The sequence below is a fragment of the Paramormyrops kingsleyae genome, chromosome 19 (assembly GCF_048594095.1).
Source record: "Paramormyrops kingsleyae isolate MSU_618 chromosome 19, PKINGS_0.4, whole genome shotgun sequence".
In the NCBI taxonomy this organism is placed as follows: domain Eukaryota; kingdom Metazoa; phylum Chordata; class Actinopteri; order Osteoglossiformes; family Mormyridae; genus Paramormyrops; species Paramormyrops kingsleyae.
In genome coordinates this window covers 23,560,475-23,582,385 of record NC_132815.1, presented here as the reverse complement: position 1 = coordinate 23,582,385, position 21,911 = coordinate 23,560,475, and the positions used below count along the sequence as shown (strand labels likewise).

At 40.0% G+C, this 21,911-nt stretch overlaps 1 protein-coding gene across 2 annotated transcripts in view; it reads left to right on the top strand.

Annotated features, from left to right (window-relative positions):
* Positions 1-13,622: 13,622 nt before the first annotated feature.
* LOC111841156 (3',5'-cyclic-AMP phosphodiesterase 7B) overlaps positions 13,623-21,911 on the top strand; it is a 29,307-nt gene continuing 21,018 nt past the window's right edge. Inside the window, exons 1-2 of one of the 2 annotated variants that reach the window (XM_023806683.2) lie at positions 13,623-13,955; positions 19,209-19,269. In XM_023806683.2, coding sequence (XP_023662451.1) covers positions 13,896-13,955; positions 19,209-19,269 — 121 coding nt within the window. In that variant the 5' untranslated portion in view covers positions 13,623-13,895. Of the gene's footprint in view, positions 14,117-19,208; positions 19,270-21,911 lie in introns of both variants that reach the window. The other variant, XM_023806684.2, reaches the window with a different exon arrangement.

Here is a 21,911-nt window from a genome sequence, read left to right as displayed (position 1 = left end):
TCACATGGGATGTTGACATTGAAAACTTCTGTACAAGTCTACAGCAGAGAATGTTCTTTTTATGAAGGCTTGGACTTTATGGTGTAAATAGCAAACTTATGTTTTTATTTATCAATCATATTAGTGGGTGAATTTGATTAGGCATACATGTATGCTATGCTATGAAAATCTGTCAACACAGCTGAAGTCTAAGCTCACATGTCTCATCCAAACAGCTGTGAAGATCATAGGGGAAAAAGAACAGCACTACCATCAGTCTTTATCCGAAAGATTTGTCCTTAGGGAGGCACAAAAAGATTCTGAATGACCCAACACACACCCCAAACCCAGAGTCTGAGGTGCTGCATCTTGGTTCAAGATGCCAAATTGCAGAGTGAATCAGTACAAGGATTCATCCATTCCATTCTCCATCAAAACAATATATAACAATAAGTAGGAGTGCTAAATGATTTTTAGTCAGTTAATCTATTTATTTATTTTAATTTGCTTTTGTCTACCTTCTAATCTGTTTTGATTATATTTGGTTTTATTATCTGAAACTACTGTCAACATGTAAATTTATACACGTGGTATGAGTTTGACTGCATGATCTATGTATTTGTGTGTGTGTGCATTGTCACGTCATTGACAAGTGTGCTGTGTAATGCAGTGGCTTGGAGAGCAAGACAAGTTTCCTTTGGGATAATAAAGTATAACATACCATACCCTAACTGGCGCTAACAGGTTTGCAAAAGAATAATGCGTGATTAGATTACCGGTAGCCCGTTTATCTTCTGCAGTTGCACTGAAAAAAGTTGCTTTGAATGAACTCAACTGAATCATGCACAGTGGTTCCACACAACTAGAATGAATACTATAGTTTGAAAATGAATCATTCTTTTTATGTTGATGTGTTCACTTTGTGTTCTGAGAACAGAATATTGTTGAGTTATAACATTAAGTATTTATCAGGGCTGAGAGAAGGTGAGAGCTCCCCTAGTGGCTATACGAGTGCATTTTCACTAGAGCAGATATAATGGTATAATGATATAATGGTGTAACGACACTCAACCCACGAGAACGAGACGATATTTTAAGGAAAACTCTAAGAGGAAATATATTACTGGAAAGCAGCCTTTTATCTGATTAATTTGAAAGACAAAAAAAATGCCAAATAATGTAGATGTATGGTGATTTTTTTAATCACCATCATAATATGCAGTAAAGAACAAAACAAATATCTAGCACCATAACATATTTCACCACAGACTCAAATGACAGACTTCTCTCGTATTTGAATACTCAATTGAACATAAAATAAATATAAATAAAACAATATAAATAAACATTTTTTAATGTTTTCTTCACCGGTGCAGTGGATTTAAGTAAAGAGCTACTGTATGATGGTGCTGCAAACCAAATGGCTTTGCATAGTAGTGTATTTTCCTACAATGCTTACAGATGGTTCGTGTTTTGTCTGTCACCCTTTCGCCGTTTATATTTTCCGCCGCGCACTTACTGTGCTGCCACACAAAAGATTTAAAAGTGTCTGGGGCATCTACTATGGTAATTCCGTCAGACACCAACATGCTTACAGCAGCTGATTTGTAGCGCCTTCGCGAGACGAGAAATCTCGTGATGTAATATCGCGAGATCTCGTGACGAGATCACGTTGTACCCCTAATGGGTGGCAGCCTCATTGCTTTTACACTGCGACTTGAGATAGAAAAACAAATTGAATCATTTTGCTTATTTAATATTCATATTTTACTAGGCTTAATTAGTCTCTACCACATTTTATTGTTAGTTGTCCTTAAGGATCTTTTGGGTTGCCAAGTTATTTGGTGAATGTCTGTTAGCCCCTTGACTGTGTATTGTAGTAGTACTTATTGGAGTATAACTGAAGGATTCTGTTTAATGTATGCAGTATGACAGAGTCAGTGTGAGCAGGTCTTGAGGTATTCTTCTATATAAATACACATGCAGTACCACTGGTCCACCGCAGAGGGCATCACAGCTCTCCTAACACCTTTCTACATATATTACCCCTCATCCAAGGCCACAAGACCAGGACTGGTGATCAAAATGGCCTTACATCAACAAATACGCCCCCAGGGGGTATTTTATTAACAACCACAGCTGTTCAATTTTTATTATATCAACTTATAAATGCTTCATTTTCAGGATACTCATTCTAGTTGTGTGGAATGTTCATTCAAAGAATGATGCATAAAACCTAATACATTTACACTGTAACAACATAATTACTTTTAAGTAACACCAACAAGTAAAATTAATCCTATTTTCCATCACAGCCCTTCTTGGACAGTTGTCAGAATTTACAGATCTTTCAATTATAGATACAACTCCATATTTATAGAGCTTACTTAAATGGTACACATACACAGGACAAATAACGGTTGAGCGAGTACTCAAATTCAAATAAATTATTCGGTGACACTTTACGTGATGGGCACAAATACTTAGTAATAACTCAGTTACTACTAAAGTAAAAATTATGACCAAATCATAATAAAATATGCGTCACGATTCATTAATGATGAACAAACATGAGATCAGTATTTCACTTGTGCTATTCATGACTTGTTCATCCAGCAGTTCACAAAGGTTTACAGAATTAGTAGTTATAGTAACAAATGTATAGTAACTACGTGAGATAAAACATGCATCACAAATCATAAATGCTAAATTAACGTTAGATCAGTATGTAACTAGGACTTAGATTGTGGTTAACTAATGCAAAAGTAATAGTGTAATACTACATGATTTGTGCACCGTCAAGTAAAGTGTTATCAATTATTTTAAGAATATGTCCATGAATCGTATATGTTCTAAATATCATATATTCTGTTAACCATCTACAGACACAGCGAAACAGATTAATGGTTTTATACACGTGGTATGAGTTTGACTGCATGCATGTTCAAATATTACAAATACTCTGTTAACCCAATGTAGGCGGATCGCGACTATCCAAATAAAAGTGTTATCGTACATTTATTTATTTATACCCACGCTTTTAATCCAAAGCGACGTTCAAGCGAACTACATAATACATAAATGAATTCTGCTGTATTATGCTGAAAACGTATATTTGAATAATCACATTAACACATATTGTGATAGAGCCAAAGAATACATCTGAACAAACCAGCTCACGGTGCATAGTCCCACAATCCTTAACTCAGTAATTGTCAAAAACTATTGTTAGTGACCAAGAGGTGGCTCTTTTGCTCCACTGTCATTCATCATTCATTAAACCAGCAGGATTAATATTCTTAGAGAGTTTAAGTTAGAGACATTTGTTTCATAGAAAGGTTTGCAATATGACCAATTTAATTAATGTCACCCCAGCAAACTTAATTTAATAAAATATACAGTAAGTCTATTTAAAACGCAACACTATATTTTGACGATAACAACTGAAGAAAAAAAAAAATTCGTAGGTTTATATTCCAATGAAAAACGTCTCATAGGCCTACATACAAACACGCATATAAACAATAACTGTAGATGAAAAATACGGCTTTTCTTTTTGGAAGAGCGCATCATTATATCAGAGGAAGATATGCACAAATTGAATGTTTCTTAGACTTCCGTGTATCTGTTTTCACCGATGACGCCGTATGGGCAGTCGATTTTGATTAAGTAAATTATTTACTCCTAAAAGAAAGCGCTAATAAAACTGTACCTGTTTAACTGCGCCATTGCATATACTTTCTTACCTGTTCGGTGTCTGTCTTGTTATCTTGTAAATGCCTGCCGTGTTTTTTCCAAATATCTGTCGGCACGAAGAGAAAGTATGCCTGCTTGTTTACATGGAAGATGAATCTGCTCATCTCCAACTTAATTATTTTCTATTTTCGAAAGAGTAATGCCTAAGCTGAATAACTGTCAGTTTTTAATGTTTCTTTGCATTCAAATTCATATCATTTCACGTTTTTTCCATGTGTCAACAGTAGCCTGAGGTGAAATATCAAAGCAGGTGTTTTTCTTCTTTTCTTTTTTTCCTGCATATACTTAGTCATATGACGTCATATGTAGTACATGATATCTTAGAATAACCGCAAACCGTTCTTTCTACGTAAACATGGGTATTTGAGTCGCGGTCGCTTTGTTGTTTATTGACTTAGATTGTATATTTTGATGTAGCTGCGGAGAAATACAAGTACGCAATGTCCCATAATACACGACGGAGGAACTATGTAAACGATTCTCCCCTTTTCGTTCCCACGTGATCGACTACCCTTCGTCTGAGCATCTTCTAATGAGGATTATATGAACATTGCAGCTACAAACTAGGTTATGCAGACTATTCTGTAAATTCCTTTTCCACATTCCTAGAGGATGTCAGCGAAAGGAGTTAATTCCACAAGTTCACTTGCATAATCATTTGTATGAGAGCCTGTCAACTACAGTTATTTCTAATCCGCAACACCTTCTTTATGTACCAGGCTAATGACAGAATCTCTGCTTCTAGCCGACAGTCTGAATTCCACCCATAAATATTTTAATATCCCTGCTTCTGCCGATAGGTAGGTAGTGTTCATTCTCAGAAGGAAATTTGTGAGGCTGTCTGGCTACAGTACCTACAGTGATTTACATAGAATTTCTGAAACTGCGATTGACTACAGGTGTGGTTCACGTCACATGATATTTCTTGTATTCTTGTAGTATTTTCTTTTCTGGAATGACTTGATGGCTTGTCTAGGCATGTCAAATCTTTTCTGTCACTGAGCTGTCATATTAGCTCTGCTACTCCACAAGCAGAGTAAGTCAGCAGCTGATGGCCATATACACTCTTTCACATTGGAGCAGCTGGAGAGTGTGTGCATCCATGTCAAACTAAGTTCATTGTGCTTTACATCCTATTGTGACAATGAAAACAATCCTTTCACCATCAGAAGGTATGAAATATCTCATTGTATCCCTCAATCTTTTCACTGTGAGTGAATGTGAACTAATGACAAAGCGGTTACTGTAAGGAACTGGTAGCTAATGTATTTGTATCGCAGGAGTTCAGCTACTGTAGCTGGACCTGAAGCTGAAGAAACAAGGTGAGTCACCCATCTGTTTAGATTAATAAAGTTTAAGAGTGGAGTGAATTCACATGTCCTACTCATGCTGATCTATCATAGCTGCAAAAATGTGAATATGTCATTCTGGATGAGGTATCTCCAGATCTAATCAACCAAGTATCATCTCTACTGGGACACCACTAGAGAAGCAGTATGACTGGGACTAAGAAACTTTTCTCTGTAACTCCTATATGCCCATTAAAGGTTTTTGAATATTACTGAGGTTATATGAAGGAGTACTGTCATAGCAGTGTGGCATGGTGCAGACAGAAAGAAGGTGACAATCCACTGGTGACTCCAAGACAAAGGGCTTTATTAATTAACATACCAGAACACCAAAAGGGGAAACCACAAAATAAAGGGACCCCAAGGGGTCAAAACAAAAACAGGAAGATTAAACTAAAAAAAACAGAGAAAACAAGCAGAGTAACATACTTGCAGGAGCATAAACACAATGGCTAACTACAGAACAGGGTAGAAACAGCCACTTAAATATTGACAGACAACCGGACTAATGAGGGGGCAGATGTGGCACATCTTAACCAATCAGCACAGTACAGGGAAACAGGCAACAGGTGGAGGAACTTACTTAAATGGTACACATACACAGGACAAATAACTGTTGAGCAAGTACTCAAATTACAGGTCTGGGTACAGGTCTGGGTACCTGGGTACAGGTCTAGGGATCTCTAACAATCACTGAAATTAAGAACACTAATCACACAACAGGAATTACTATACTAGGAATATTTGACATAGAACCAAAATGCAAACATGACCACAAGTGAACTAGACACATGCAGGGCAAACCAAAGACTGGAAAACCAAAAACACAACATACTGTAAGAAACATGGGGGAAACAGAAAACTATAAATACTAATAAACAGATGAGGCTGGCCTCTCTGGCTAGCCTCAAAGGCCTGACCAGAGCGTTTACACTCTCCGAGCCACACGATCAACCCACTAAGTCATGTAGCAGTCCAGGGAGCAAGGGGAACACACTAAGGCTACAGGGATAGGAGACAGAGAGCGTGTAAGAGGATGGCCAGCAACACCTGCTGGCCAAATGGAGACATAACACGTAGGACAAGGACATACAGGCATCAACCCTGACAGGCAAACATAGCAGTCTGAAGACCAAAACTGAAAGAGAAAAGCTGTCAGGCCATATCTTCAGTACCCACAGGTCATTAATATTCTTAACGAGAACTCCCATAACAAATAAGCAACTATTCTCTAAGCACTTTATAGCATCCCACATTGTTACTGCACATTTTTTTCAACTGCCGATATACTGTTTTATTGTCTATTTTGCTGTCAATTTATTTCTATTGCTATTTTATTCTTATTTCTTATTATCTATTAATACTATTTTGTTTTTCTTTGTATTGCAAATTTCCTTTCAGACAGTTCAAGAAACAGGTGGAATCGCATTTCACCAAACATCAATAAAATATTGAAAATCCAAGGGCATAGATTAAGGATATGGACAGTAGGGTCATGTTATATTGTAGGAGTACTGTGTATGTTTACGGGGGTGGGGGACTTGGGGCTGAGCAGGTCCCTACCAATACTGAAATGAAACCTACGCTTCATTTCTTCATTTCATTTTCAATGATTTACAATCAAGCTGCTATGCAAAGGCAAAACACCATATGAAACTGAGTTATGGCCTAAATTGGGCCTCATAGGCTTGGTTTTATCTCATACCCGTGCCGACAGGGCCAAAAGCACGACCAAACCAAGCTGGTTACATCACCATTATCTGATTGGTGGAAATGCAGGGAGATACCTGTGACCCACATCGATTACATGGATTATCAGAAGGGAAAAAGGATGTATTCTATATACTATTCATTTTTAGTAGTATCGCACATCACAATATATTGATGCTATCCCGAACTTGTTATTCAAGTAGGAGGTTGGATTTCATTTGATTGAACATATGATAACATTTGATTCTAACATAAGTCAGCGATTCTCACGGACTTGCTAGCAGAAATTAGCACATAGTAAATCATGATGTACACTGTGTGAACAGTAAAAAAAAGCGTCTTTCCGGTTTTATATCGCTGTCGCTCTCCAAACTTGGCAACGACCTTTACTGAGCCGACCCTTTTGCAGTGGAAAAATGATGCGAATTTGTAACTGGTCTCTCGACGAGGTACAGCTCAGGTGCGGTTTGGTTCCTGTATGCCAGTGGAAACGCGCCATATGCCGTCAGGCCACATGTACGTGGGCCAAACCTGTTGACATACAAAGCTGGCTGAGGCCCCGATCTAGTATCGGCATGATGCAGAGAGGAAAGCCTTATTGGGAACAGAGCCAAGTGCACCGCCGAGCAGACACGCTAGAGCGAGTCGGTGGAGATGCTATGCGCTGTGGGGGGGAGGGTGATAGCCGACTGCGCAACCTCTCAGTGTGAACGCGGTCAGCGTGACCACAGTGTGACCAGAATGACGCAAATCGCTATCAGCCAGGCGGGGAGCACTTCCTGATGCGGGGAGGGGAGGGGAGGGGCACGGCCTCGTCGCTACCGGGAAATGTGCTCCACGGTGACAGCCAGCGACCCGAGAAAATGGTGAGCGAAGATCTGAGAGTCTGGGGCCCGTTTCTGCAGTGAAAAGTGAGACTCCAGCTCAGTGTGTCAGTAGGCAGGAGGTAAGAGATGCAGCCTGCCTGAGATACCCAAACACGTTGAACTTTACCTATGAGCCATCAGAAGGATTTCTTACATAGTCATATTTAGCAGACGCTTTCACCCAAAGTGACATGCAGTTAAGAAAGGCAATTTGCGTTAAGGGCCTTGCTCAGGAGCCCAATGGTGCCATCACTTTGCAGTCTTTCAATGACGGGCAAAAAGTCCAAGCCTGCAGAACCACTGTCATCCTCCCTTGTATCAGCACTATCATTTTCTACATGGTTTGATAGATGGCCTAGATGACTGGGAAATCCTTTCAGCCTTGATCTGTTTTTGAACTGCAGCCCCCAGAAGCCATAAGGCTTTGCTGAGAAGAGGCCATCACCAGCCAAACAGACCTGAGGCGGGGCTGTCCCCGGAAATGCTTACAAACACACATAAACTCCCTGTTGCTATAGCAAAACGCCTACAGAAGCAAATGTACTTGCTGTCATTATCAAAAGTGAACAGCGTCACGCAGTCTCTGGTAATATAGCACAGGACACACTATCAGTAGAAATGTACTGGCTGTTGCTGTTGTTGGATCCAGTAATTAGTAGAAGTGAATTCGTACAGTGCATGACAGAAAAGAGGAGGAGGGTCCCAGCCAGTGGTCAGCTTGGCTTTATTCCACTGATGTGTCCTTTGGCAGCCTGACAGAGCAGCTTCTGCGATTTATGCGGAGGTATATAACGTATGTGACAGCGTCCCATGCCGAACTGCCGTCTTCAGCTACGCTTGCATCAGCGAGGTCTCCCTCCACATGGACTCGAAGGGCACAGCCTGGCACAAAGACAGGAGGCGGCCCGGTGACCTTCATCACCGCCCCGAAGACAACGGGTGACTGACCTGTATAACAGCATAATAAAGTCACACTGATGGGCTAAGAGCCAACAAATATTCAAGAAAAAAAAATGTCTTCCATGCATGCAATTCCATTCCAAATGATAAATATATGTGAGATGTAAAGAACCTCTGTGAGACTTATATAGACTGCTTAGTAACCATGCATTGGACTACTAAACATATAATACATTCAGCATCTTTGAATATTTAACTGCTGCTTTTTTAACGGCAAATAGAGCTGATGTTTCTGCAGGAGCAGACTGAACTCGACCTAGCCCAGCCCACCGCTCAGCGGGTCACTGTCCCCAGCAGAGCCATAAAGACATTCTGGCGCGTGTCACCGGCCAAATTCAACACAGCGCCACTTACTGGTTTTGTGTTATAGCCGTCGACACATTCCTCGGTGTGCCTCGTGGCCCTTTGCCGACAGAGGCTCTTTCTGCTGGGTCAGCAGCTAACCTAGCCCTTTGATGGCGCATCTTGACAGCACCCCCCCACACACACACCCCTCCCCACCCTGCCCAGGAAGCACATGGAGTTTCCCGCTAACCGGCGCCTGCACAGGAAGTGTGGCCCTTGGCTCCGACACTGGCTGCAAAGCCGGTTCCGGAGCTTTCCATGAGGCCCGAGAAAGGTTTTCCTCTGACCCCACCACCAACCCCCGCTGAGGAGAGCTTGACAGCTCCGATGTGTCCCTGTGTGGGGAGTATAGGAGCTTCTCTGATTGTCCCGATAGGATGTTTTCCTGTTTCATCCCCAAAAGCTGGGCAGGATTTGTGCAGCAAGGAAATGAGAGATGCACTGTGCCATATGGCTTATGATTCTCTGTGCTTCTGAAAGGGCAAAAGGCGCAATGCCAATTGCCTAGAAAACACATCTCAGCCAAACCATTAAAGTCAACACTGTATCACCTGAACATCTAAATATAACAATCAACACATGACAGCAATATGGTTCTTAAACTGAGGTAAACTTTAGCTTTAACTTCATCATTTGAAAGCATAATGTTACCATTATACATTGGAATTGGGTATGATTCAATTGTGATGTATCAATTACATAGCTGTAATAATGGAGTAAATGCTTAAGTTGGTGATGGGTAGGTGTAACAATATGTACATTCAGTCATTTAAAAAACTACTCTTAGTGAACCTGAATATACGCGTGAATATACAACTGATGCTTCACAGAATTACACTTGCAGTTCTTGGAAGACAGCAGTGATGTGACAAGTTGTGTAGTGGCCAGCAAGATGGGTTTTTACTCAAAGGATGCTTTTGGAAATATCAGGAAGGATTTGTATCCTGAACACACATACACACACATCATATATTGTAAACTTATACTGCTCAAGTATATAATTATACACGAGAAAAACAATGTAATCTAAATAATTATGATCATGCATTTTTTTTTTTTTTTAATTCCTATGTGTCACAGGAAAATCTGATGTTTCCTTTGCTGAATATGTAGCGTTGTCATGGACATGATTCAGTGAGATATCCCAGATAGTCAGGAGAATCCTGTCACGCAGAATGTTGTCATCAAAGTCGTTTAATTTTCCAGTGAAGACAGAGATAGTACGATGTTGCTGGCTTGAATTAAACATAACTAAAATCGCAATTCTAGAAATTGTGAAAAACATTCTGACAGAAATGTATTAACACTGCTTACCTTGAGGCTCCGTTTTGACCTTGTGTTTGAGGAGGAAGGCTGACCAAGTGTGAGCAAAGTTGACTGTACATCCAGGAATGAAACTGGTCCCAAAACTCTTTCTGGGCTTCTGATGGTCAGAACTAATGTTTCGTCATTTATATTCCCACTGGGGATGTCAACCCTGAGAATTCTATATCTTTATGTCCACATCCTCAACAGAAGGATCAACATCTCCAGGTGTTAGAGTAAGGGAGTTGTGAGAGTTAAGTACAAACTTGTTCTGCTGATCTCAGTGAATCTATATTGAGTGCATTGTGCTCACAAGTACAGTTAGCATGTACAAAAAAAATCTTTGTTCTTTTTGAGGTTTTAAATAAAGCAGGTTTTGTGCTCAGGTTTATCCTGGGGAACAATTCTCTATTCTGGGTCACCACTGTCTTTTTTTAGAATTCTACTTTTTCTACTGTATTTCATTATGGGTGGAATAGCGGTCAGTAGAAATCTGCTCAGCAAAGTAATGATGCCATTCAAAGAAGTAATTTTGCATTGGTCTACTAGTGACACAAACAACTTCAAATTACAAGTAGTCTACAAATGAAACCGTTCTACCACAAGTAACACCAGAGCTATATTATTTTATTGCTACCAATGTTATTATGGACATTTGTACCATTTTACTGTTATATATGTTCAGTCATTAATAAGCTGATATCTACATTTGGAATCTCAGAGACGTCTCTTAATTCACTGACTCCAACGATTTCTTGTTAAACAAATTGAGAATTACTCGAAGGTGAATGCTAAGCTTTGCTCTAATGTCATCTCCTTTGCTATGGCATTATTGATTCATAATCACTGTATGGAAAAAAAAAATCAGGAGATCAGGTAGCGTGTATTGTGGATACTGAAGGTTTAACACAGGAAAAACACTGTTGACGTTTCTACAAGCTAACCAGCTGGATTTTCACAAAAATCAGCAAAATAAAAACACAAGGATAAATCACTTGAAACTTTTTATATAATTAACATCCATCCATCTTCCAACCCACTTATCCCTCTGGGTCGTGGGGGGTCCAGACCCTATCCCGGAAGCTATGGGCAGGAGGTGAGGAACATCCCTGGACAGGGGGCCAGCCTGTCACAGGGCACACTCACACAACACTCACTCCTATGGGCAATTTAGTAACTCCAATTAGCCTCAGCATGTCTTTGTACTGAGGGGGGAAACTGGAGTACCCAGAGAAAAACCCACGATGAAATGGGGAGAACATGCAAACTCCACACACCTGTAACCCAGGCGGAGATTCAAACCCAGCTCCCAGAGGTGTGGGGCAACAGTGCTAACCACTGCACCACCATGCCAACCCTATATAATGAACATATAATGTTTAATTGTCATGAGACATTTCCATATTGCAAATTATATTTTTTTTCCTGGTAAAGGCCAGGCTTTAGTGTGTAAACTAATTTGCACACAAAACCATCCATTTATTTCCCTAAGCCATGGTGTGTGTGTGTGTATGGGGCAGGGGGGGGGTGGTCTTTGGAACTTTAATTAATACCAGGAGGCCTGATTTGACTGCTCTTGGAGCCCAAGACATTGCTCTCTTGTCTTGCCTGTCAAAGCCTTGATTCTAGGTTAGTAATCTTTTTTTTTTTTTAATCAGTTTATTTGGTTTTTGTTTTGTAATCTATTTGTTTGTTTGTTTTATTTTGTAACCCTTTTGTTTGGTTTTTGTTTTAATATTGTCCTCAGGGTCTTGGTTCCCATCCCCCAGCCAATCATCCACACCTGAGTCATTGTCCTTGGATGGTCTGGTTTGGGGTGTTCTGTATCTGTTCTGTCCAATCATGGAGCAATAAATCAATTTTTTAAAGGACAACTGTATGATAAAACTGTATGATCAGATGTAAATTCACATGGGATTATGCAGGACAGTCCTACCAGATGTCTTGATGACCCTTAGCATATTAAGGTCTTATTCTGATGTCCAGATATCTGGTCCCATTCCACCCTGATATCTTTAAGATATCAGGGACGAATCTGGGAATTAACAAAATATACATTTGGAATCTATATGGGTCTATGCTTTGTCGAAAAGATAAACAACAATAACTGGTTTATGATGTCTGTTCCACAGGAAAATCAAGAAGACCTACCAAGATAACTACCAGGATTATCTCCATTTTCCCGTCAGTGAAAATAATTCCCTATGTTCAACAAACCATTTATTTTCGTAAGAAACCGTGTCACATTGTAATGATTTTAGAGAAATATGGCATGGTTATATAATGCTTAAAAATGCATGATCGCATTTATTGCTCTTTAAATAATTCTCACATCCAAAAATCCTTATGAGAACTTGGTTTATGAAAGCCCAAAGGCTAAGAATACCATGTCCATTTAACGTCGCTGGTTTCGTAAAAGGTCCACAGGAATCAGCGCCATGAGAGAAAGTCTAGCTGTGTCTGATGGAGTCTGTTGGTCACTTGTGTGTTTATATTTAGCATTGGGAATGAGGATTTGACCGTGGTTGACCCAAACGAAGCTTAAGAAAACAAACGATCCTATGAATTGCTTTTACGGGGAGTGAATCCCCTGATGGGCAATTAAGTTAATCAGCTCCCTTACTACGGTGTACATCACTCAAGATCTGCGTCAATCATTAACTCTTACTAACAATTAATGTGGAGAAAGCGAATCAATACGTTTTTATTGAGACACAACTTTCAGTACGGTACCTTAGCGCAAGAGTGTAAGTGAACACCTTATAGGGTCTCAAACCATAGAGTCGCTATTCAAGCATATGTCGACACGGTGCCTTTTCAAATAAATTACCACATTTATCAGATAGGCTAATGAGTTTGCATAACATCACAACTATGGAACAACAAATTAATTAAAACCGCATAAACTTGATCTGAATTAAACTGGCTAATAAAACATAAATCAGTCTTGTAAAATTCCTATGTAGTCATTTTCTGAAACAAATGTCAGATTTAGAGTTTATCGTTAAACCTGCCAGTAATAAATGCTTTCTACCGCAGTTCTGTGTAGGTCATGCAGCTACTCATCCCGTTACTTTCCACTTACATTAAAATTAGATAAGGTTCAGTCATTAAGTCTCCAAATTTACCCCAAACTGACTAAATGTAGGCTCTTAGTTCACATTTAAGTTGCATTAGTGATTTTATTGAAGTTTAAAAAAAAAGATTATCGTTCAGGTCCTCCTCGTATGGCATGACGTGCTCTCCCTTTCCAAAACAGTGCAAATCATTTTCAGTATGGTCCCTATTTCCAAATGATAGCATATGAAAGGAAAAAAGTGTTTGACGTCATCCGCGGAGGCGGAATAGAAAAGAGAGAAAAAGAAAGTTATTTTACTGAATGAATGTGCAGTGCACTCTCTTTTGATCGGATAAATGTAACATGTTTGTTTTTTGGAATTATGCTGAATGATTGCGTGAAAAAGATTAAACTGTCACTAGAGCAGCCCGACAGCATTACAGACATTGGAGTGCTTCCTCTATAGCTCAGCCTCGCTTTCTGTGCGCACCACCTCCTGCCTCTGCAACGTTGCCCACCTCTGGAAATATCTCAGCAGTCCTGCCGACACAGCCTGTAGTGAACTTAATGAGCCTCGTCCTACACTCAAGTCTAAAGCTCAGACAGACAGAAAGACGCAGAGACAAGGTTATATTACGGCTAGATCTCGCTGTTTTCATATTCCTGCATGCGGTTCCTGGATACTGCACACTGCGTCTTAATGAGCGAGCTGTGCCCGTTCAAAATTTCACTGAATTCCCGTGTCGCCGATCAGCCACTATGGTTAAATGTCTTGTTTAATGGTTGAGGTAAGCCTGCGGTTTACTAATTACTACGGTTAGATGACTACTTGAAAATGATAACCGGGGTTACTGGATGTTTTCTGCAAGGCATGTTGTGCTGAGGAGTCCTTGACAACATTATTTTTTTCTTTTTCACTTTCGCCCATTATATGTTCTTTTCATTTACACGGTGATACTCCCATTTATGCAGGTAGGAGTTTTTAAACATATGTAAAGTGTTATTTAATTATATTGCAATTCAGCATGCGAATAATACTGTGGTTGCAGTCAAAACGCATGCAAATCGCCCGCATTCATATCTATGCGCTCGTACACGCACCTCTTAAGTCAGCACACATGAGTTAGCTGGTAATGCTGTTTGTATTCCGAAAACGTTTTCTAGTTATTAATATGAAATATCTTGTGCTTTGGTTCGGTGGTATTAAAATTTCCTACTTATTTATATTTTAAAATTGCGATTTAATATTTTATTAACGTGACGTTTCTAGTTAGGAGGGTGTATTTGTGTAAAAGAAAATAGTTTTTGTTACATTTTATATGGAAAATAATAACGAAATGGTTTAAAAATGAAATTACTGGTATTACAGTAGTTATGGAAACTACAGTTTTTGGCTAGTGAAAAAAGGTGTTGCCAGAATTCACATAACAACTATAGCCTATGTTGTTTATATGCGTAGCCTATATTTCTTCTGTGTTCAGTGATGGTTGCTTGAGTGCCCATTGAGCTTTCGCTTAAAGTTAGTTTGGGGTCGGATAGGTGTTGGTTTGATGCTCGGTACGATCTGAGGGAACCAGCTCCTGTCCACCAGTCTGGATGAGAATACGAGAATGAGAAGGCAGACACCGAAATATGTTTTCAGCTGTGTTTTTCTGTTATACAAACAATCATGAACACTGTTGTAGCCTACTAATGCAAGTATATTACATATAACAGATTATTGCAGAATACAACTAACAAATCTGACGTAGAACTGCTATTAGCATAGATTTGCTCCAACACAGCTTGCACTCGTGTAGGTTCTTCATGAAAAGGAAACAAACTCTTAGCTGACGTTAAAGGAATTTTTCTGAGTAGTGTGTAGGTCTGTGCAGTACCTCTTTTATTTGTAAATGTTTTTTGGTTTCTAGTCATGGGGAGATTGACGTCTCAGTCACGCATAAGCTTCAGTCTGAGATAAATACTAATGTGAATAACTTCACCAAAGAGGCGAGCCCGTGCGATCTTCTTTAATAATTTTTTTTAAAGCGCCCTGGGATTCGAAGCTGAATTTCGAAGAGTCCTGCAAAGCCCTGCTTTATAACTGTTCGGGGTGGTTTTCAGAGGTTAGCTAGGAATATGCTTTTCGGCGTTTAACTAATTTGTTAAAACGTTGTCCAATTTGAAGCACTGAACAGCAATGGTGTGTTGTAAGTTATACAGAATGTGTTTGGTTGCATGTATTGCATTTTAGATATTTTTAATATTCTAACAAGAGTGCTGGTATGTGGATGTGCCTTTGGCTGCCCCATTAGCTCCATCAATTGTCAAATCAGTCATTACCTGAAATTTTGTACCATTTGTCAGTTTTACGAAGGGGTCCCCAAATAGTGTCCCCATTTGTTCCTGGCTGTCCTAAACAGGTAATCACTGAGATGTATTCAGTGGATATATTTGCAGATATTAGTGAGGCAGTTTTTCTCGTGTATATTTCCCGTAACTGCAGGTGTCACTTTGAAGCTGAATGTCACCCTTCGTTTGCTTCGCGACGCTGTTCTCGCTCCCATTGCGCACGATGGCCAGCGACGGAACGCGCTTCTCATCTTCCTAAACCCACATCAACTTCCTTCAGACTTTCTGGGTGCCCCATGGGAATCTGACAGTAATTTTGGCATGCTGATTAAGATATGGTGTAATATGCCAGCTGGTTTCATATGTGTCCACAGTGGGTACATGTACGGTTCAGTACAAACCTCGGTTTTGGGGATCACGGTTCGGTGCAATTTAGGTACAGCAGAGAAGGCAGTTTGTTTTGAAACAGTATGTTATTAAAACTGCAAACACAAGCATAATTATGGACAGTTATAAATCAAATGGAAAGTATAATTATAAATCATATGAATCACAAAACGTAAGAAGCGCTTATCTGCATAGCCTACTGTAAAAATAAATATGAAAAATGAAATTCAAAAATATAAAATCAACAATAATAATGAATTATATCTCGTGTGCTCTACTACCAAGTATTACTGCATATATTTGTAGCTGATTTTGGTGGTAGAGACTACCTTGCAGAGGCTGTCCTACCGCAGCATATATTTATAGCGACATCAAACAGTCCTATCAGAGGTGTAGCCTAAGTCCTTCTAACTTGGCATAGTTAGCAAAATGCCGCCCAATAGTTCAACTTACAAGTGCGATGTGCAAGTGATACTCGGTAGCTCTTAAACCATAGGAAGAATATTGATATCAGTATTTAACCTCTTTAGATATTCTAAATTATGACAGTTTACTGAACATAAACCACAGGTAGCATATTCTGATAGCCCAGGCACACTCATCAGAACATACTACCATTAGAATTTAACCTGTTTAGATTTTAATTATGACACTTTACTGGCCATAAGCCACAGGTAGCATATTCTGATAGCTCCAAAACAATCAAATTATTCTACCATTGGTATTTAACCTGTTTAGATAACCTAACCCCATTTTCACAGCTTCAGCTGTGGAAAAAAATATTTGTAACTATATTAAAACATAAAAAAAATACTTGGTGCTCTACTCATTTTGTTCTCGTGGAGCTATTTCAGACTAGTCTTCTAGTAGCATATGATGGTAGCAAAAATTTATGGACGTGTAGCCATGAAAAACAAATATGGCCATGAGCATGCGCAGTAGCCTTTGGTAGGACATTTCAATAGGTAGGATGAAATGATGGAACACCTGTTGTACACACATTCAGATGATGTCCCCTACAGTTATTTAGCACGTTGCATGTGTTTCCAGCAACAAATCTGAGTTTGGTTAAACAGATTCAACAAGGTGTTTTGGTCTCATAAGTTATCCTCTCTCTCCCCAGGGTTAGTGCAAGTTAATAGGAAACCAAAATGTCGCCAAACTGCCAGTTCTGACTGACCTAGACCAGTTTTAGCCATGCCCAACTCGCAGCCACAATTAGCATGTTTTTGGTGTTGAACATCTGCTTGTGAATTTAGGTTCCCCCTCTGTCTATAAACATATTCATTCATTTCTTGGTGCATATCTAGCCGAAAATAATGTACTTTTCCAGCCTTAAGTTACACCAAACCGTATGTGCTTGAACTGATAAGGGGTCACTGTAGCATGACAGCATGAGTGCAGTCTGCTGTGTATGGTGTCACCTATGTGTGCTGAAGCATCACACTTTATCAGTGGTATGTATTGTAAAAAGTCAGTGTAGTTACACTTGCTATTAGCTTACTACAGTGTAAATGCCCTGCGTGGTTGTGCTTAGTATATTTGACTATCCTTGACGTCAATTCTGTGTATTGTATCATGTTCATGAATCTGCTATATGAGTGTGAGTACAGGCCAGTGGTCAGACTTCAGTCTCTGAACACTGCTTTTTTGTGACACATACCTGATGGATGATACTGTGTATTTTTTTGTTGTTTCAAACAAAGGCAGTGTCCCAGACTGTAGAGTGACAAGTGTCCCAGACTAATATGGGCTTTGGATGAACAATTTCAGATTTATTTATTTGTTTTATTTGTTTGGGACATTTTAAAGGTAACCATAAAACGCAGAAATGTTTCTTTTTGGAACTGGTATGACCAAATCAACTTTCCTACCCCCTCCAATTCCTAATCCTTGGTTTCTAATGTATATTTGCTAAAGGTTTGTTGCAGTGTGGTTAACAGAAAGATCCTAAAGACAAGGGTTTAAATGATAGTGCTATGTGCTGATTGTGGTCAATACACCATGAAATAAACTGTTGTTCAATTATACATACATGAAGTAAAAAAGTGCTTCAAATGGCTACTCTTCCCATGGAGCAACTTTTGATGTGCAAAATTCTTATTTATTTTAAATAAATAGTTTCTGTGTACATGATCTGTTGTTCAGGGGCACTGAATTCCTACTTTTTGTAAACCCTGTTATCAGTTAGATTGTCCTCAGTTCATGCCCTTGCTTGTCCATAAGTGGTTAGTGATCTTTGTTCTTGTTTTGGCATTTTAAAGTATTTCACAGACACTTTGATCCAAACAGAGAAAGCAGGGCCAGACAGTCCCTGGAACAATTGGAGGTTAAGGGTCTTACTCATGGGCACAATAACAGTATCATTATGTTGCCCCTGGATTTACAATTACAAGCACAGCATCTTAAGCCAGAGAGCCACACACCACTCTATTGAGGAATGCAATATTTGCTAGTTTTACCTTTGAACTTACTGTTTGTTGAGCATGAAAGCTACCTCTCTTCCAAATTCACATTACATATAAAGTGAAAAAGGGACAGAGAGTGATTTTGTAACACCCGCATTTGTTTCTGTGATATCCTGTGGCAGCTTTAGTCCTGTTTGGGCACCATTTGGGAGCAGGTTAAGGTCAGGGGGCAATTGGGTGAAATCTGGGAATCCTAATTGCAACCTCAAGCGTTAATGCTGTCAGTGCCAAACATGTTCGTTTATCTCAGAAGGTGTCTGCTCTGTAGAATTCTCTTCTTTAACGATTCTGTGTAAATATGTATCTGCCCCCCTTGGAGAATGCCCTCTCTTTCATCCAGTTGCCCTCCCCAACGTTTCTGTTGCAGTTGGATTAATTATGAATGTAGACTTTGCTCCTGCCCTGAAAAACATATCTGCTAGATCCGGCTGCCTATCAACTGCGATCTGTATTCTAGTCCCACAGCTTGGCTCAGACCACCCTTTTCTCTGAATGACACACTGTTCAAGGTCGCTGAAAGGTCGTCCCACAGCGTTTTCCAAGGCTCTCTGCCGTCTGTAACGCTTGCCTGCGTCCCTGCGCGGACATGTTTACACATCCCGGGTGTCTCGTCTCTCAAGCTGCTGACTGGAATTTGTAAATATGTGAGGCTAATTGATTCCTCTCTCTCTCTCTCCCTCTCCCTCCCTTTTAGAGTTTGGGTGCGGTCTCATTTGAAAGTCCAGACCAAAATGCTGTCTGCAGCCGTACGCTGGGTAAGAGATGAGTCGCTACTTTGTATTAAACAATGTTTATGAATTTCTGCAGTGTTTTGACATCCATAATAATGAGAATGATTCCGGAACATTCCACTCAAACACACACAGAACGGGTCCCACTCAGGATTGCTACCTGTGTGCAGACTGGAGCTTCAAATCTCTCTGCCCACCCTGGACTGGGCAGGTTTTCAGCAGGCTGGGCCTCGTTCGCTCTTTCTCAGCCTGGTATATTAGCATCCGCTGAAGGGGGCTGAGAGATAACCGTGTGGTAATCTTTATTTTTATTTTTGACTCATAGAAACACCAGAGCTGTTTAAACAAATTTGACTGCATTTCACCTTAAGGTGGCCCGCGGCTTTCCCGGCACGTTAAGGCTAAGATTCACGCCAGCTGTTTCTAGCACTCATAATCTCCATCTTCAGGTTCTTTCATAGAGACACGCGCTGTCTAGCAGGCAAAAGCCTGTGTCTCAGCCCATGCATTGGCGTGAGGAGAGAGTATGCTGAACAGAAATTCAAATAGATATAGAATAGAAATTGGGATAGAAATAGAATTGAAAATAGAATAGATACGCATTTTTTTATTTGCCCAGTCTTGGCAAGCAGGATGCCTTAATAGAGAAATTGGAGCCTTTAAGTGAAGTTTATAGATGCCTGCTGTTAGTGAAGCATGATACTGAGAGCTAGGAGGACATCAAGTGGAGCGGAGATTCTGCTAAAGTTCGGTGTGGAAATCTGTGCGGACGTATACTGGGTACTGAAAGGCAGCTGAAATACATATTAAGGAGAGTTCTTTACCCCCCTTCACACTCCAAAAGACCCAACAAAGTTCTCTGTATAGGTGTTGTGAGTGAATTTGCACACAGGCAGGGGTAAGTTCTGCCAATTCAGTTCATTTCTTCTCACTCCAGTGGTGCAAACTGTATCCCCCATTCTCTCCCTGACTTCCCCCATGATCACAATTTGCTAATGGTGCTTTTCCACTGCCACCAAGAACCAAGTCGTACCGCAAATTGATGGTTTTTCATTTTATGCCAGTCATACCGGACCCATACCTGCGCTGACATTAAGCTGAGCTGGTTGCGTCGCCACCATCTGATTGGTTGAAATGCATGGAGACACTGGTGATCCGCCTCAATATGCATGGATTATCTGAAGGAAAAGATGGTCAATTCTGTATTTTATTCATAATAGGCTTGGGTGGTGTCTATTTTTTCATACCATCACATCTTCTTGATGTTTCATCTGGTAAACGCTATATGACAGTTTAGCAAAAAAAATCATGTAGGCTACTGTAAACTCCAGAATCAGAGGTAGCCTAAAGGGGCTTATCAGAGTGGAAGTTGAATGGTAGAGAAATGAGGAGACAGCTCCTTGTTGAAGAGTTAAAAAGATCACTATTTATTGACATCACTGTCACTGCCCAATCTGCGCCCACTTCCGCACTAGGTTTCACATGCTCCGACAGTTTATGGTGCATTCATGACGCATCTCAGTATCACTTTAATAGAAAGTGGAGCGTCTGTATTTTTATTATATTAAAAATAATACTTTCGGGATTATTAAATATCTGTATATACTATAATGAGCAGTGGTGGCTTAATGGTTAGGGAAGTGCTCTTGTAATTGAAAGATTGCAGGTTTGAATCCCCCACCACCAAGGCACCCCTGAGGTACCCTGAGCGAGGTACCACCCCCAAGCACTGCTCCCCGGTCACTGGATTAGCTGCCCCCTGCTATGTCACGATGTCACATATGGATTAAATGCAGAGGACATGTTTTGTTGTTGTGCACTGTGGTGTGTCACTAAATTCTAGTTCTAATACTGTCATACCACCCTAATTCATTAGTCGTATGTATTTGATATCATCAAGATGTTCTGGTAAATTGGAACTTGAAAATTTCCAGCCTCCTACTTAAAAAGTACTATAGAAGAGCTGAACAAAATGGATCGATAAAGCAAATTTAGGCAAGCAAATGTTAATTCCGCTAGCATTTGAAACATAACACGGTGATTCTTGCAGGTGCGCTAGCGGTAGCAGAAATTAGCACACAGAAAAGCAATAATAATAATAATTACATACAGAAAATTATGATGTGCACTGTGTGAACAGTTGCTCTCGAAACCAGGCAATGCCTTTACTGAGCCGACCCTTCTGCAGTGTAAAACTGAAGCTGGATCTACGCTGTAACTAGTCTCTCTTCACAATACGACTTGGGTATGGCTTAGTTTATATGCCAGTGGAAAAGTGCCATAAGACTGTCTGTATTCAAATGATCAGTCAATGAACATTGGGGCATATTTGCAAATTTTCCTTCCACAGAGAAACGTGCTGCAGCTGTGCCACTGGTCCTGCCACTAAGAGCTTTGTACTGTGGATTGAGGACATTATTGGAATGTTTTCTAATCAAGACTAAGCACCAAAGAAACAGTGTTTCTGGTTATTCCAAAGTAAATGCACTTTTGGGATAAAAATGGCCCTATTAGTATGCGTGACTAGCTTCCAAGGACTGAGTCCCAGAATGTATCTGTAAGCCCTGAATACTATTATTTTAAGCACAGAAACCACAAACAGCAGAGAGCTTCCCTGAGAAAAGACAGCGTTCTTGCACCTATGGAGTAGCACACATTATTCACTT